This window comes from Miniopterus natalensis, chromosome 6 (genome assembly GCF_054644295.1).
Source record: "Miniopterus natalensis isolate mMinNat1 chromosome 6, mMinNat1.hap1, whole genome shotgun sequence".
Lineage (NCBI taxonomy): Eukaryota > Metazoa > Chordata > Mammalia > Chiroptera > Miniopteridae > Miniopterus > Miniopterus natalensis.
The window spans coordinates 84084280-84102832 of NC_142086.1; the positions used below are offsets into that span (position 1 = coordinate 84084280).

Consider the following 18553-nt stretch of genomic DNA (forward strand, 5'->3'; position numbering starts at 1 on the left):
AGCATTTGGTCCTGGGCGATTTTTTATTCCACAAGAGCCTGTTTCCCATCCACAAATCTGTGACTGTACAGCGGAGGATATAAATAGTCTGAGGAAGCAAAACCGCTCTTCCTAGACAGGCCGCTATCCCCAGGAAGTGGCCACTGGGAAAGAGGTCCCTGTCACTCAGAGACCAGCTTGCCCTTCCCCAGGCCAGCAGGCAAGAGTGGCAACGCAGAGAAAACCCAAACTCTAAGACTACCAGTCAGAAGTGCAAACAACCCAAGATGCGACTGGATTTTCCACTGCATGTTATCAGTCTCTGCCTTGGCTTTAGCCCAGAAGTATTCACACTCCAAAGGAGCTGCTTTAAAACTTTCTTGTGGAAATGAGATTCAAGTAAGAATACAGTATATACAGTAGCTGAAAAGCCTCTCCCCCCCCCCAAAAAAAACAGTAAAATAAAGGCAGCTAAGGGAAACACCCCACGTGTCATTTCTTTTGCTTCAGTGTCAAAACTCACCATGCCACCTTTGCCACAGGTATTGTGTTTGATAACAGGAAGTCAGTTACAATGAACAAAAAATGTCCAGTTTAGGGGAAGGGCAAAGGAAGAAAGAAAGGAGAGAAAGAGGGATGTGAAAGAGCCTTGAAAACATTCAGAGCTATAAAGCTTTGAAATGTTTGCTTTAATCTGCCAGCTGCTCTTTTGCTGGGCCCGGGTTGTAAAAGCTGCCACAACACCACGTCAGCCGCATGTCAAAAGCTATTCAGGGCGCACCTGGAATTCTGACGTTCTCTCTCATTTCGATCTCTAAAAATTCGTTTTTAAGCTGTATTTCAGAGTAACACCAGAAGCTTCCCTCACTGTACATTCAAGATGCAGACTGAGGATTAAAGGTGAAGGGGGGAGGCATTCCGTACCAAACGCTGTGCTAAAAAACAAAACAACAACCAAATTCTGGTGAACTCATAATAATACATGAGACCCTTCAGTTTGCTCTTCTGAGGGGGAAGGACCCCTCCCTCTGCCTCCCCACCCAAGGGCCACTGTGAGACCCGATGAGACCATGACACACATGAAGGCACTTGGTTAGCTATAATGCAGGCTATGAAATAAGAAATCACCTCACTTTCCAGAAACTTCCACAGCAAGGTCTCATACTCAGTAGGCCCGCGTTGTTTGCTAAATGAAGTGGTCAGTAGGAGAAGGGAAGATAATACCCACAGGGTGCACCCTGGCCGGCACAGCTCTGTGGTTAGAGCCTTGGCCGCAGGGTCACAGGTTCAATTTCCAGTCAAGGCATGTACCTGGGTTGCAGGTTCAATCCCTGGCCCAGGTTGGGGCACATGCAGAAGGCAACCAATTGATGTGTCTCCCTCACATAGATGTTTCTCTCTCCTGCTCTCCCTCTCTCTTACTCCCCCCTCCCTCCCCTCCCTTCCACTCTTTCTAAAAAGCAACGGGGGAAAAATATCCTCGGGTAAGGATTAACAAAAAACAAACAAACATATTTGCGATTTAGGCTAAGATTCTTCATAAAGCAACCAACATCAAGAAGGTAATTCCCACCCGGCCGGGCATGGCTCAGCAGTTGAGCGTCAACGTAGGATCCAGGCGATCACAGTTCTATTCCGGGTCAGGGCACATGCCCGGGTTGTGGGCTTGATCCCCAGTTGGGGGTGTGAAGGAGGCGGCCGATCAATGACTTCTCATCATTGATGTTTCTATGTCTCTCTCTCTCTCCCCCTTCCTCCCTCTGAAATCAATAAAGACTTTTTTAAAAAAAAAAAAAAAAAGTAATTCCCGGTGGAAGGGACTATATAGGAATTTTCTGACGTGTAGAACTATCAAAACTATCATTATCAACAACACCTGGGGGTTTTTTTTGGGGGATGGGTCATAGCAAATAATTTGGGGTTGAATCAAATTGAAATGTGATACCAGTTTGTTTTTAAGCCTATCTGAGCCATCCCGCAACTCCCACACTACCAGTTACGCACACACAGGGTGATTTTCCGCAGGTTGCTTCAATAACAAACCCAGTTGTCACTTCTTGTTACAGTTACACCTTGACCCCAAGGCAATGGAACCACATACTCCCTCGCAGGACTGCTGCAAACATCCTGCCTGCTCCTCTCAGGTCGCCTCCACATCATTAGCAACTGGCCACGAGCAATGCCCAAAAGAATCCCAGCTTTGTGGTTTCCGAAAGACCCTCGTGCTCCCCAGACCAGAGCCGGGATGGCCCTGGGGAAGGGTGCATGCCAGGCGGACTGTGCACTGTCCCACCCTCTTCCGAGTCCTACAGCCAGACTGGGGGATGGAAAAGGACTCCCAGGCAGCAGTTCTGCAGGGATGGAGGGAGGCTGGGTCTCTGTCCCGATCACTCAGGTTCCCACATCTGTTACAGGGCAGACCCTTCAGGCCACTACAGCACAGGCTCTCTTTCTGCCATTTTCCTGGCAGAGATAGAAATGGAAGCAAGAGAGTGAGTCTCTCGATTGGACTTTAGGTTCTGTAAGGGAAAGAACTGTCTTCCCTATAAAATCGGTGTCGCTCACAAACACACTCATGTCCCCCACAGTGACAGCGGATTCCTGGTAATTCAGCATCACCACCCATGGCAGGTTTGGTGGCCACCCAGTAATCTCACTCCACAGAACCCCGTGGTACAGCATGTAGCTCAGGAGTCTCAAGGTCCACCCACACTTCCAGAAAGGAGGTCACCTGCCTGAAAGTACTCACAGCGTAATGTTAACAAGTGTGTGGTCCTTTCTGAGAAATAGTTCAATCAAGGGGTTCCATCAAGAAACTGCTACATCCAAGCAGGGGAGGGACACTCAAATTATGAACCAAAGGACCTTCCACCCACAGGAGCCAAAAGACAGCTGAGGCCCTGAGAGCCACAATTAAGCCTAATGGGCATTCACCAGCGCAAAGTCATTTACTAACAAAACTAATACTTTTTTAATAATTAACATAGATGTCAAACATTAAGTAAAACATCAATATCTATATGGGACTCCTTGCCTCTTAACTCAAGTTTTGACCATTTATGCAATGCCTTCAAAGTCTACTGACAAGAGCAATTTGTTGTTTAATTTTTAATAACTGGTTTTGCTTTTTTTTTTCTTTTTTAATCTTCACCCAAGGATATTTTTTCCATTACTTTTCAGAGAGAGTAGAAGGGAGATAGGGGGAGAGAGAGAGAGAAACATCGATGAGAGAGAGACATATCAACTGGATGCATCCTGCACTCGCCCTGACCGAGGCCAGGGATCAAGCCTGCAACCAAAGTAAGTGCCCTTAATTGGAATTGAACCCAAGACCTTTCAGTCCATGGGCTAATGCTCTAAACACTGAGTCAAACCAGCTAGGGCTGGTTTTGCTCTTTATAAAAATAAAGCATGTACATTATACAAAATTTGGAAAATACAAAGAAAGTTTTAAAAGCTTATTAAAATCACCCTTAGCCCACCACCCAAAAATATACTGTATATATACTGTATTTCCTTCCAGTCTTTTTTCTATGGACATATGGGAATGGTGTGAATGTGCTCATGTGTTTTATTGGTTTACTTTGACATATCATAAATTTGCTGAGACCCAAATTTCAATCCTGCCCTTGGGAGGTTCAATTAAATGGCTAGACCCCAGCCAAAGAGGAAGGCCAGCTTGGCCACCAGGAGTCTGCACCTCAGCAAGCCTGGACTTGTCATGCACGGTGACACCATGAAATCATACTGACTGGATTTTATAGCGGAAATCACATGATACTGTGGTGATTTGGGTGTCGACGAAGGCCTCAGGACACACCCCTAGAAAATACCAAGGGTCAACTGTACTTCAGGTGTTTTTTTCCTACTTGGATCACCGTGCTAGTCTTATTCATATCGCAGTAATATGGAAGCACAGAGGTACCTCATAAATCTTCTGCGCTATTTGCTATAAAGAGTGAGTGTCTAGGCACCAAACTATATAAACACAGCTGGTATGCAGTAAAGGTATTTAGATAACCAGTGTGTATATTTTGTTCTTTCCTATTCCATCCTGTAATGGCACCTAGTACACAGTAAATGTTTAATGAAAGATGAATATTATTAACTGTGACACTGAAATAATCTCTACAGACCCAAAAGAAAGTGCCACCAGTATCATGGAAAACTACTAAATTATACTATGTGAAATTGATGTCAAGAGAAAGAAATTAAACCTCTAAACTGAACTTGATCGGTCCAGGGTGTCTGTTCACCAGACAGCCTAGCTCAGCAGCGACACCATGTGGCCAGAGATCTTTGATTCAGTCCCAGCAGCGCAGAGTATTTTACAGGAAGCAGAGAGCATGCGCAGGCATCCAATTCGGAAGGCTGGTGATGAATCTAAGGGTGGGCTGTGTCTAACACAGTGGGATGCCAGGATGCCAAGAGCCTCTCCGTGTAATTTAATTCCATGGGGATCAATGAGAGCTACCAGGAAGGCTACAGGAAAGCAAACAGAAAATATTCTAGTCCCAACCTGTCATCCTTACCTACCAATACCGAACCCCCAGCACAACGGCCAGATGTTCCTAAATGTCTCTGACTTGGCATCAGAAAAGCAGGAATCACCAGAAAGGCTGTCACAGTGGGTAAGTAGCTACCTTAACATTCATTTGCATGACAATCCTTTAGAAAACTTGTACTCTGAGGGGAATTAATAAACACCAAGAAATGAGGACATACGCGACAACCATACACTCGCTCGCTCAGTTCCTTGGGCCCCCAAAGTAAACAGAACTCAGAGAGAAGCAGCTGGGAAGAAAAAGTAGGCCACAGTGGAGATGTCCAAGATCAACCAGACTGAACGGAGACTAGAAATGAGAAGCGGATACCACTGAAAATTACACCTTTCCAAAGTTAGAATGTGTTAAGGGGTTTGGTAGGCTTGGAGTCTATGAAACACTGATGTATGTGTATACAGAACAAGTATTTGCTTTAATCTTGCTCAAGCGTTTCATTCTCATGGATTGTGTATAGGGTAAATGTATCCCCCACCCCGAGGCAGTTTAAAGAACCTGAAGGGCAGCCCAGCCGGGCGTGGCTCAGCTGTTGAGCGTTGACCTGGGATCCAGGCGATCGGGGTTCAAGTAGCGATTGGGGTTCGAGTCCCGGTCAGGGCACATGCCTGGGTTGCGGGCTTGATCCCCAGTTGGGGGCGTGCTGGAGGCAGCCGATCAATGACTCTCCCATCGTTGATGTTTCTATCTCTCTCTCTCCCTCTCCCTTCCTCTCTCTGGAATCAATAATGTTAAAAAAAAAAAAAAGGAACCTAAAGGGCAAAAGGAGGAAGCATCTGCTGTGTACTGTGATATAAGCAGATGCCCAATAAGGCCTTAGGTATTTCAGGTTATGCGCATCCTACAGAAGACACTAGAAAAGCCTTGAGTTCCAAACTTCTGCTCACAGAATAACCTAGGTTCACCCTTCCTTCTCCATTGCTATGTCTAAAAATCAAGAGGTACAAGTCCCAAGACCAGAATGGTCAGAAGAACTCCTGGAAAAAGGTCAGAGAGCACGGTCAAGGGCAAGCCATGGTCTATGTTGCTCCCCGACCTGCCAGGCTGTGAGCCTCCTCCAGAGCAGGCAGGAACCTCCTCACATGTCCAGCCTCAGCCCTCCATGCTCAGGAAAGGAGGGAGGGAGAAGGTCTGTGAGAGTGGCAGTCACATCTCCCCTTACCCACATGGTTCTGCCCATCCCTCCATGGTAACAGGTCTGCAGGAGGGTGGTCTACAAGAGCTGAAGCTCTGAGGACCAGCTTTATTTTGATACTTTTTCATAAGTCACCAGATGGATGGAGGTGGTGCTTTTCCTTCTATTAACGAAACGCATTAAACAAGTAAATGACGTCAAGCTTTGATTTCCTGAGATACAGGTGCAAACAAAAGTCATACCATTAATTCTCAGGAGCGCCCATTAAAAAGAGTGCAAACTGACTAAACACTGTGTAATGAAAATGCAATAAAAGAATGTTTCTTAGATGGAAAAAAAGAACCTGTTGCTTTATTATTAATTTTAAAATTAAAATAATTACCTATAGCACCAGGCACTTGTTAGAAACATTAGACACTTGTAACTTACTCAACCTCCCAACAATCTAATATTAAAATTAATAACAGTGCTGTCTTTTAAATAATACAATTTATACAGAACTTTCACATATATTATTTCATCTAGTCCTCAAATACTCCTATAAACTACCTTAATCTTAAATGCTCCAGATTTTGTATCTCTCTTCTCCAGGTGAGGGCTCACAGCTCTGCTCTGCTCTGCACAGCAAGCTTGCCAAGGGACAGAGTATAACCCAAAGGAGAGCTCCTCCTCTTTTAAAAATGTTGGGTAGGAGATATAATGTGTTCTTTTCAAGGGAAAGCAGGAAAGATTGGTGTTTAGTATTAGGTATTTGCCGAATCTGCATGGTTATGTCACTAAACTCACCCATTTCCTTATTTAGGGGAGACAACAGAAATAGGCTCACAAAATAATTTGACACAATTAATAAGAAATTGACAGCTTGGCAAAGCAAAGAGATAAGCAAGAAGACACACGTGGAGAAACTGGCAACCTGCTCAACCACCACGTATCAACCACAGGCATCAAATGCAGATACAAGGCCAGGACAATTCCTGCAGGCATCCCCAACTCCAGGCCCTTTTCCTGTTAGACACAACTAAGACATACACTGAAATCCAGAGCCCCCTTGGCCACAAGATGGCAGGCTTCAGCACAAAAATAAAGCAAAACGGGATTTTCCTTTCCTGAGATTTGCTGAGATGGGTCCAAATCAAAACAAAGGTTTTCAATCCCAAGCGCGTAAATTGTGGTTTCCAAATACACTCTTGGCACATAAAACAGTGACGCTTTTCCCCTTAAAGTGGGAAGGGCCAGAACCTTAAGACTTAAGACCTTCTAAACTCAAATAGTCTTCTCTCCCTCCCTTTCATGCAAATATCAAATATATTAGTTAACCCTGGACAGCTTTAAGATTGTTCTGAAGTCAAAACAGAAATCAAAGTCGAAGCCCAGGGCCATGGATGAGTCAGGTAAGAGTGACAGTTTGGAGGAAGGGCACCTCAGGTGCACCTCCCCTGCTGAGCGCACACTCACCTCCGAAGCCAAGAGCAGGTGAAGAGGAGTTAAGGCAGGAACGTGCTTTATGTCACAGCTTAGGCCAAGGGTGATCAGGATCTCCTTAAGGACTTCATATCTTCTACTATTGCTAGACTTGAGCAGATTGAAATCTTCTTTAGTCTGCACTACTGAAGAGCTGGGAGGTAGTTCTAAGTGCACCTGAGGGGAAAAACACCAGTTCATAAACGGGGGCACTCAGAGACATTAACAAAAAACAGTGTCTTGACTAGTGTTTCTGAAAATGTGAACATGAATCCTAATTATCAACATGCTATAAACTCTGAACCTGAATATTTAGAAAGTAATGCGAAGCAATGAAAAGATTCAGAGCCGAGTCCAGCCGACTGTGGCTCAGCGGTTAAGCATCGACCTAGGACCCAGGAGATCGAGGTTCAATTCCTAGTCAGGGCACATGCCTGGGTTGCAGGCTCAATACCCAGTAGGGGGCATGCAGGAGGCAGATCAATGACACTCTCATCATTGATGTTTCTCTCTCTCCCTCTCCCTTCCTCTCTCTGAAATCAATAAAAATATATTTTTTAAAAAATAGATTCAGAAGAGCCTATTAAAACCATAGCTGTCAGGCTGAGAGACCGTGGTGTAAACAACCCAGGAGAGTAATCAAACTTTCTCCAGGTCCCAACTTTTATCATTAACCAGTCTTGGGACCTTGGGCAAGTCACCTAATTTGGTTATATAACTGACCAAAACACTTAGAAATATGGCTGCGCTGAGAACCCACGTAAAGTCACTACTGAGTTTGGGGAGGGAGATACATTGGGTCAGGCTTGAAACTCCACTCTGCCCTATTAGTCGTAACTACTGGGAAGCAGTCAGGGAGGACAGCAGTCTTATTCCCTGTTTAAGCATGTTTGCAGGAACTCAAGCAGATGAGTAGGTTTGGGGGACCCGGGAAAGGCCTGCCCCACCTCCTCCACCTGAGTTTAAGATCAGGAACTTCAGGCATTAACTCAGGCTTTGTTGCGCTGTAAAAACTGCAACAGCGCCACCTATCAATGAAAGGTCTGGTTGGCCGCAGACGACAGTACCAGAACTCGTTTGGGATTAGATTCTAACCAGGCCTTCGCGTCTGAGGGCGCAGAACACTGAGGACCCAGGAAAGCAACCTGAGAGTGTCTGCTTCATTTGTTCTGCTCTTGCCAGGGGTCAGCTGTGGGTTTGTTGTTTGCAGAGCTCCCGACCTGACGGTATAGAAGCATCATGAAAACAAAAAGCCTGGTATCAGCCTCCGGGCAACTGAAATTCTCTCAATTCCCACCCAAGCATTAACTAAGCCAGAAGCACCGTGGGCAGATACTGTCCAAACGCTCCCACTGTTGCAAGTGGAGGCCAATCTGACAAGGTTGGTAGAACAGTGTCTGCACAGCCCCTACGACAGCGGGTCCCTGCTTCACACACACTGAGCCAGGTGGTCAGTGGCAGGAGCAGGGCAGTTTGTCCTCTAAAGAGCCCGGAGGGGGAACAGGCAGAAGAGGGAAACCCTGTAAGGAATCCGAATACTACTGAGCGTCCTACCCCACAGTTTCACCCCAAGAAGCCAGGACTGGTGTGGACAGTCAGCACAGCAGTGAGTCACTTTTAACTCATGTGAGCACATGGCTCCCCTGGACACTGCCCCTCATGGTGGCACAAATAAAATGAGCGAGGCTCTATCCCCACCTGGGCCCTAGAGAAGGGGGAGTATGACAATGGCACATGTGCTCCCAGGCTGTGAACACGCAGATCCAAGCAGCACAAGCGTGTAGAACTCCAGGGCTCTGGGACGGGGGGGGGGGGGGGGGGGGGGGGGGGGGGTACTGAGACTGTGTGAGGAGCGCTCCTGTCCATCACAAGATTAGAAACTTCTACAATGGAGCGAGAAGAGAGGCCAGGTCTGGCTCTGCACCTCGGTTCAGACCAAGCAGCAAAGCGTGCATGTGCGGAATGTGCACTGGGGTCCTCCATGAGATCCGACCAGTGTCTCCTCTGGCTGCAATGCTGTCACCGTAGTGATTTCTGTAACTTGGCTTCTTCTAAATTAAAATTTTTAGAGGGAGGGGGTGCTACTAGCATCTAGTGGGTGGTGCTGCAAACCCCCTTTTCTCCATGGATGGCAACAACACCATGGTGCAGCTCCTTGGCCGCCAGACCACCACCTACTTTGCAGCTGTGGTCTGCCCTTGAAGTACTTCGCCTCCTCTTACTGGGTTACATCATTACTCGATTTATTGCCAAGATGAAGGCTATGAAATTGAACAGGGAAAGAGGAAACTAACCAGCCTGTGAGGATATTTACTGGTTGATCTCGGTGGCGAGGTATCATAGTGACACAGGCCTGAGGAGAAAACAGTGACCCTGTCACAGAGACTGAAAATCATTTAAATTCAAAAATGACAGTCTAATCCTCTGAATCTGATTTTTGAAGCTGCATCATATTGCCTTTTTTTCTAGAGCAATGCATGCAGTATCAAATTTTATGACAGTAATGGGGTCAATTTAAATGGTGCAGCAAGGAGATTTGCTGTGTAACTCAGAGAAACAGATCGCCACAGTGCCTAATCAATTTTCTAGTACAAGTCTGTGCACCGGGGTGGTAAAATTCGTTCTCCAAAACTGAAATACGGCCCTAGGAAGTCGGGTTTTAGAGTGGATTTTCTGAGACTGCACGGTTACTATAGTTACCATATTTGCAGGGAAAAGATAAGAGGGACATGTATTAGGCCTCCCAAAAACAAGTTCATGTGGCTTGCAACCTGGAGAAAACCTGATTGGTTGTCCATGTTCATCCTTCCCGATGTCTAGATTCCTTATTTATATGCATCTTAGGAACAAATGAGTGGAGAAAACGGTAAAGAAACAAATCTATATACCCTTGAAATATGTTTGGTCAGAAAACCAAAGAGACTCAGGAGGGCTGAAAAGAGAGACAGTATACAAAATTAAAACAAACAACAATAAAAAAGGAAACAGTTCTCTAATTCAATAAAATTCCTATAATAAAACAAAATCTGTTACACTTATCCTGGCAACTATTCTGGGCAAAATATCGACATCTCCTTAGTGGTCTCATTAGTTCACCAAATCCTCAAGGAGAGTGTTAATTTAACTTGAACAAAAACGTTTACCCAAAGACAATAAAAGATTTGCAGTAAGTGATTAGGAATTTTGAATTAGTCTATCCTGCTACCATTTGCTTAAAAAAACAAACAAAAAGTTAAATGGAAAAGGGTAGGGAAAAAAAATCCAGCAGATGAGCTAAAAGACCTCCTAAGGGTGCAAAGTACCTTTTCCTTTCATCTCCCTTTCCATTTTCTTACCTACATATTAATATGCCCAAAATCTAAATCACTTCAATATTCTCTTATCTGAAATTCTTCTCAACACTCAGATTTTAAGAGTGACAAATCATAAGAAAGGAACTAAGGATTTGAAGATGTTTTCAACACTCACAGCCCCACCAGTTGGGGAGCAATCATAGAAACCCCTGACATCAACTATGATACTGTAATGTAATGGCTACTAACATTGGAATCACCACCCAAGGCATTCAACTAGCTACATTAAGTAAAGGTTTGATTATATTAACCAGAGCATACTTTGAGGCAAGGGAGCAGACTAATGTATTTTAGAAAGATTATTACCAGTACAGAATAAAGCAAGAAAGAATTTTCTGACTAATCCTAGGTTAACCAGCAATCTTAAATTAGCCATAACACCGTCTGCCACACTCCTTTATCACAAGTATTTCCGTTAGATGAGATATTCATGTAACAGGAAAACCCTGATCTAAACCATCTACTCACATCAGCAGAAACTCTCAGCCTGAAGGTCAAAGTGCCCCACAGTGCAGGCTCTCAAACATTTCAATGCACAGCCACACAGGCATATTCCCATGTACAGCTGTATGGAGATACACCCCATCAGAGATACCCAAGGATCATTAGAGGGAAACCTGCCACCCTACCTGGCAAAGAACAGCCTCTCCTCCGTGTGCTCCAAAAGGCACTTGCACAATCAGCCTGTCCTCATCATCATTCTCCAGGTGGCCCTGGAGCCCGCCCAGGCTGAGACACTCCCCGGAGTCCTCCTGGTAAACGCAGCCACTGCTCAGGACGCTGAGCTTCACCTGGCTCCCGTCAGCCTTGGAGAAAACCAAGTTCTGGACTGTCGCCTGCAATACGTCCTTGCTGGTCACCCGGAAGCCGGCAAACGTGAAGGACGAGGACAGACCCAGCACCTTCCCTCCCTGAGAAAGGTAGGCCATGAACTTCTGGTACAGGTCTTTGGGAATAGACTCCCCAGTGGCAATGACCAACAACAGGCAGTTGTCTGACCACGGGTCTCTGAGCGCACTGTCCCCCGGCAGGTGGTAAAGCGTGTAGCCATCAGGGTCCACACAGTCAGCCAGGACAGACCGGACCTGCTGGAACCTGCCCAGGGTTTCCTGGGAGTCGGAGCCCACATAGATGAGGATGTTGGGTGCCTTTCCCGTCATATTGGCTCTCCTCCCTTCTCTCTCCCGGCAGGTAACTTCAGCAACACCCTCCGAACTGCCGCTGGGGTCGTAGGGAAGATCTGGAATGTCCTCTGCAGATGCAAACTTGACGGATTCAATGGTGCTGTTCTCCAGCTCCAAACACTCGTGGCAACTAGACAGATGGAGGTGACAGAGCTCGACGCAGCCCTCTCCGTCGCTCTCCCCAGCAGGCTCGCTCCCAGAGGCACCGCCTTGCCCTTGGGTGGGTTCTGCACCAAGAACCTTTGGGTCATCTTTACCGACGTGCTCCATAACGCCCGGACCCAGCTCACCCTCGACAGCAGATTCAGGGCTCGGCTGCAGGATGTGGGGTGGCTTGTTAGCAGCCTGGTCCTTAAGTTCCTTCAGAGCGGAGTCCTGCAGGTACACCGCTAAAGCATGAGCAGAAAAGACAATCAATTCTTCTGGTTTGTCACGCAGCTCAGTTCAAAACCTCATGGCGCACTCCGTGTTCCCTGACTTACGTTCCCGGGCAGCCACCTGCACAGCTCCTACTGCATCCTCACCTCAACTCTGCGCCATCCTTTGGAACCACATAACTGCTCCCACTTGCTAGAAAGGGGCCCCTGATGATCTCAAGTGAAATCCAAGTATCCATAACACCTTTCCCATACGAATCAGAAAACCTCAGATTCCTTCATGGACTAGGGAAGAAAGTGAGATTCAGAGAGGTAATTTTGTCTACTTACTCCTAGACTCAGTTTCTTGGGGGTCAATCTCCTATATGATAATGAAACTACAAAACAAAAAAGTACTCATCTAGAGTCTATCTAGGCACACCCCAGGAAAATGTCACTCCCAGGACATTTCATAGGACCAACCGGGGAGAAGGGTCTTTCCAGTATCTGGTCTCAGGACTGGAATATAATTTACAACCACTGAGTCAAAAACCATTTAGTGAGCATCTGCTACATGTCTGACATGGTAGGCACATGCACATGGCAAATGGGGAAATTAAGTGATCTACAAGTTTCCAAGCTGGTAAGTGACACTCATTTGCTCAAGATACAAATGAAGACATTCATGGACACAGAAAGCCAGCTTTGAAGCCTAATTAAGGAAGAACAGTTTGCATGCTTCCTAAAAAAAAAGACTTCAGGTAAAAAAACTGCTAAGATTTAGAACTTCATAGTAACACTGGCTATGCATTCCATTCGATCAAACTAAAGTCTAGAAACTAGTTATTCTGTACTAAATTGGGAGAAATAAATATTACATGGGTTCTGAATTTGAATGCCAGCTCACAGACAATGAAATTATGGGATATCCTTAAGAATTTTAAAAGCACTAATGACATACTCAGGGGTAAGAGCCTGAAAAAACCTGACACATGTATGAATTTTATACTATTATGGGAATCTAACCTGTTGACTGAACTAAACTGAAAATAAGCATTCCCTTAAGTCATACCAAGTAGGAGTGCTCGACAGTCCTTAAGCTAATAACCTATGACATCTGCTATGATGAAAACATCTAAAGCTACTTACAAACAATCTTTTGGGGTATCAGTCCATTAGCCATCTGGAGTCTATCTTCCATGAACGCCACCCCCAGCTTGCTGAAGTCATCCACGCTTGCTTTGGCAATTAACTGATAGGGGTCCCCAGGTCTGCAAGCTAACGGCAAACAACAGTCTGACCACTTCACAACCTGAGAACAAGTGGGACAAAGAAAAAAAGGTTGAGCTGTCTCTTCTTTAAAATAACTAGGTACTTCACTTTTCCCTTCAGCGCCCCATCTCATTATTACCAGCAGTGGTGTTCTGGCTTCAACTCTCTCATTTCTACCCAACAGCAGGGCTTACAAAGCACTAAAGGTAAACTTCTCCTTTCAAGATAACTGACATCTCAACTTCTTCTCAAGGGACTAATGGGGGAAAGGGCCATTCCCAAACCCTGGCAAAACATAAACTTGCCCTTCAGTAACAGAAACAGGATTAAACAATAAGTCCACAATGTCTGTGATTCATAATGTAACCCGTAAACAAGATTTCTCAAATTGGGGACCATGACCAACTAAAACAACACTCTCCGGAGCACATGAAAGCTTCAGGTTCCTGGGCAAGACTCCATCTGGTGCTTCAGACTCCAGAGTTGCAGCCCAGGAGTGAGAAGTTTTAAACATGCTTCCCTACTGATACCTGAATGGTGAGAACTGTCGGGTCTCTCCACAGAATTCCTGCCTGTCCAAGTTCACATTTCCACCAAAGGGGGACAGGGAAATGACAGCAGACAAAACTCAGTCCTTTAAGCCTTCCAGTTTTTATACAAGAATTTGAAACTGGGACAAGGAGAAGAGGGGCCCCATAGAGTTCCGAGCCTGGCTCTGGAGTCCAAGGACTTGGGTCTAGGTAAAAGTCAGCTAATCATCACTAGACATAGGCAAGTCTTAGAACCTCTTACGTCTCAGTTTCCTCACTCGTAAAATAGGAAAAATGATAAAATGATAATGTTAATACCTATAATCTTAGAGATTTGTTGTGTTAATGAGGTTAAAAAGGATACATAATGCCCCCCAGTAAAAAGCCTGGGACAAAAATAGTGCTCAATTAATGAAAGCTGCTATTATTATTAGCTATTAGGAATCTGGCGTTAAAAGCAATAGTAGTAAAAAGTGATCATTTTTTAAGATGCCAGGAATCATTTCCCTACTTCCCAAAATTAATTGTCTCAGAAAAATACTGCCTCAGGCAGTATTTTTGGTAGGCTAGATTTTTAAAACTAACTCTTGCTGAAAACAATGAAAAATGCTGAATAAAATAAATAAAGCATCATCTTAAAAGCACCGAAGAATGACCGGATAATGAAGAACTGCCACGCCAAATGCTGGGGTAAATCCAGAGCCTACAGGGCCAAGGGGAATTTTCACAAGCCAAGCCACTCTGCCCTGAGGGTACTTGCTCCTCCAGGAAACCTGGGCTCAAAAGTCAAGGTCCAGTTGGCAGAAGGACAAACATATAGCCTATATACATATTTCTAGAGTATAGAAATAAATACACATTTGCAGACAACAGAATTTGGATAAGGTCTGCCAAGACAATTCAATGGGGAAAGAGTAACAAACATGAAACTGAATGCAGTCATCAATATGAGAGCTAAAACTATAAAACTCTTGGAAGAAAACATAGGCGTAAAATGTCACGACCCTGGATCAGGCAATGGTTTCTCAGACAGGACTCGAAGAGTACAAGCAACAAAAGAAAAAAAATACATAACTGGACTTCATCAAAATTTTTTGTACTTCAAAAAGACTTTCAAGAAAATTAAAAGGGAACCCACAAAGTGGGAGCAAATATTTGCAAATCATGTATCTGATAAGAGAGTTGTATCCACAATATATAAAGAACTCCTACAACTCAACAATAAGAAGACAAATATCCAATTTGAAAATGGGCAAAGGGCCCTAGCGGTGTGGCTCAGCTGGTTGAATGTCGCCCTGTGCACTGAAAGGTAGCCAGTTTGATTCCTGGTTGGTCAGGGCACATGCCCAGGTTGTGGGCTTGATCCCCAATCGGGATGTTTCTCTCTCTCTCCCTCTCCCTTCCTCTCTCTCAATAAAAACATATTTTAAATGAATGAATGAATGAATGAATGGGCAAAGGATCTGGAAAACATTTCTCCCAAGAAAATATACAAGTGGCAGTAAGCACTTGAAATGATGCTCAACATCATTAGTCATTAGGGAAAAGCAAATCAAAAACACAAGGGGATACTTCACCTCTACTCGGATGGCTATCACAAAAAGGACTGTAATAAGTGTTGGTTAAGATGTTGAGAAATCTGAACCCTAATACATTGCTGGCAGGAATATAAAATGGTACAAGCCTCTGGAAAAGAAATTTGACACAGAGCTACCAATGACACAGCAGTTCCACTCCTAGGTGTATACATACCTAAGGGAACTGAAAACAAGTCCACACACAAAACTTGTACACAACTACTCATAGAATTATTCATAATAACCAAAGAGTGGAAACAACCTAAATGTCCATCAACAGATGAATGGAGAAATAAAATGTGTATATCCATACACTGGATTCAGCCATGAAAGGAATGAAGTACTGATACATGTTGCAACATAGATGAATCTTGCATACATTATGCTAAGTCAGCAATTTTCAAGGTGTGCCACAAGAATTTCTAAAACATGCAATGCCTGGCTATTTAGTCAGGGGCACTGATCTTTTTTCCCTTAGACTGTCTAAGAAAATGACAACAGCCAACCCAATAGCCATCTGGTGTGAATGAATCCAAATTATCCTATTTTTTTGGTCAGATTCGGCAAAAAATACACTTTTTGGTGTGCCACGGAATTTTATTAATTAGTTTTTCATTTGCCAGAAAATGGAAAAGATTGAAAATCGCTGTGCTAAGTGAAGGAAGCCAATAACTAAAGGTCACATATTACATGACTCTATCTGTATGAAATATCCAAAACATTCCAATTTATGGCTCAGTGGTTGCCAGGGGCTGGGGATGGGGGGGGGGAGGTGAAGAGTGACCACTGAAGGGTGTATAGTCTCTCTTTGTAGTGATGACTGCACAGCTACTGAACTGTAATCATACCCTTTAAAAGGATGATGTTTATGGTACATGAATTGCATCCCAATTTTAAAAAGAAAAAAAGAGGGCAGTTTGCTTGTTTCCACACTGTTCCAGGATAGCCTAGGTAGTAAGAGGACTCCAGAGTCTGACTTCCCAAAGTTGAATCCTGGCTCCTTTGGCTAATAGCTGTGTGACCCAAGTGAGTCACTGGATGGGTATCTCTGTGCTTTGGTTTCCTGTCTGTGAGGTGTTGATAAGAGCACCTTTCTGGGAAGGATACTTGGAGAGCTAAACGGGGTAACACATAAAGCACCTGGCCCCTAAGGGGGTGCTCTTATTCCAAACCACAGAGTCCTCACCCCCAAGTGGGCAAAAACTGGTCAGGGAAATGGGGCATGAAAGCAACCCTAGCTATCACAAAGGTTTCATCCTCTGAGGCTCCACCCTGCCCCATAAAACCTTATTCTGCAGTATTTCATTTCCCTCTAGAGAGAATTCAAATGGAACTGAATTTTCCTCCTAAGGGAAACTAATTTTAAAAGCTGATAAGCACTGTCTTAGAGAGAAAAATAATAAACACAGGTCTCTATGGTCAAAAGGTTGAAACCCGTTAACTGGTTAGAATATTTACAGGAAGAGAAGTCTCTGAATTTCCTTTTAGCTCCACTTGTAGCCTTCCCTTGAGAGTTGTCACCTGCTCCTCTCACCTCCTCCCAGACACCCCCTAGAGTGACTAGGAGTCATCCGGAGGGTCGGGTGACCAATGTTTATCAGACTCTGCATTTCAAAGACGACATCTTTGATCAGATGAGAGGTGAAGCTTACACTTCACACAAATATCTAGTTATGTCCAGCTCTGAGAACGGAGGAAGGATGTCAGCTCAGGATGAGAAGATAAACTCTCACCTTGGCAAGGGCTGCCTTTTCAGATGAGGGTGAATGAAAAGCATGAAAAGCAACAGTGCAACCTCCTGCAAGAAGCTAAAAGCATCTTTGTTCTCAGCGCTATCGCTGGCAATCAAAGAGGACAAATGCTCAGCCGAGGGACAGCCAGCCCAGCATTCAGGCCCTCAAACGTTGATTTAGCACCCTGCTGGGGCAAGTCCGCTGAGCTACCCCCAAAGTCAGCTCCGAGTGTAAAACGAGCCCTTCATTAACTCTCACACACCTCTGAAGAGCAGAGAAGCAGGAGATAAACAAAGGCAGGGGAAGGACAGGAAGCAGCCAAAGAACAATATACACACATCCCTGATCAGGTTTCTCAACTCTGGCCAGCATTTCCTCACCGAAATGCATTTCCTTTTTCTAGGAACGTGGTCCAGAAGCCACAGACCATGCAAACTCCTGCGAGCAGGGATGGGTGCTCTGATCAAAGCAAAGCCGCACTGTCACCCATCTCCTCCGGGGCTCAGGGGTGTTTGCCTTCCAGAGGCAAAAAGTAAACAGGGCCCTTCCAATTTGCACCTCAAGATGGAAAAAGGAGGGTAGACAAAGAAAGGGGAAGTCAAGGAAGAGGCTGACTCCCAAAGATCAAAGCTAAAGAAGCTGGTCGGCCCTAAACAAAGGGATTTCCTCATCGCAGCAGGACTGCAGGCTGCACAGATTTCAGCAAGCAGTGCCGTGTCTACTCCACCAACTTAACACAGGTCCACAAGGAATGCCCAGGACCAGAAGGCACGTGAAAGCCATCTATGAGATATCCCAAATTCCAACAGGTATCATTTTAAATATCTGCAAGAGTTGTATAGTCCTAAAAATTGGAAAGCACGGCCCTGGCCAGTGTAGCTCAGTTGGTTGGGCATCGTCCCATGAAATGAAAGGTTGCCAGTTGTATCCCCGGTCAGGGCACATGCCTGGGTTTCAGGCTCCATCCCTGGTGGGGAGGCATGCAGGAGGCAGCCATCATTGTTACACTCTCACATTGTGTTTCTCTCCCTCTCCCTTCATCTCTCTCTAAAATAAATAAATAAATAGGTCTGGCAGCCGTAGCTCAGTGGTTGAGTGTCGACCCATGAACCAGGAGATCACACTCTGGTTCCTGGTCAGGGTGCTTGCCCATGTTTCGGGCTCAGTCCCCAGTAGGGGGTATGCAGGAGACAGTCGATCAATGATTCTCTCTCATCATTCATGTTTCTCTCCCTCTCCTTTCCTCTCTCTGAAATCAATAAAAACATTTAAAAAATAAATAAATAAAAAATTTACAAAATCAATAAAAAATGTTTTTAATGTGCAAGAATGTATAAGATCTCATCAAGTTCAAAAGTCTCTCTTAAATAAAATATTTTCTATTGAATACCTTAGGATCCTGTCAAATTCAAAT

General features: G+C 44.8%; 1 protein-coding gene across 3 annotated transcripts in view; it reads right to left on the minus strand.

Annotated features, from left to right (window-relative positions):
• HLCS (holocarboxylase synthetase) overlaps window positions 1–18553 on the minus strand; it is a 154957-nt gene that overhangs the window by 124844 nt on the left and 11560 nt on the right. For all 3 annotated transcript variants that reach the window (XM_087818402.1, XM_087818401.1, XM_016220627.2), the window contains exons 3-5: window positions 13177–13339; window positions 11117–12060; window positions 7129–7311 (exon numbers count right to left, since the gene is read on the minus strand). In XM_087818402.1, coding sequence (XP_087674528.1) covers window positions 7129–7311; window positions 11117–12060; window positions 13177–13228 — 1179 coding nt within the window. In that variant the 5' untranslated portion in view covers window positions 13229–13339. The remainder of the gene's footprint in view (window positions 1–7128; window positions 7312–11116; window positions 12061–13176; window positions 13340–18553) is intronic.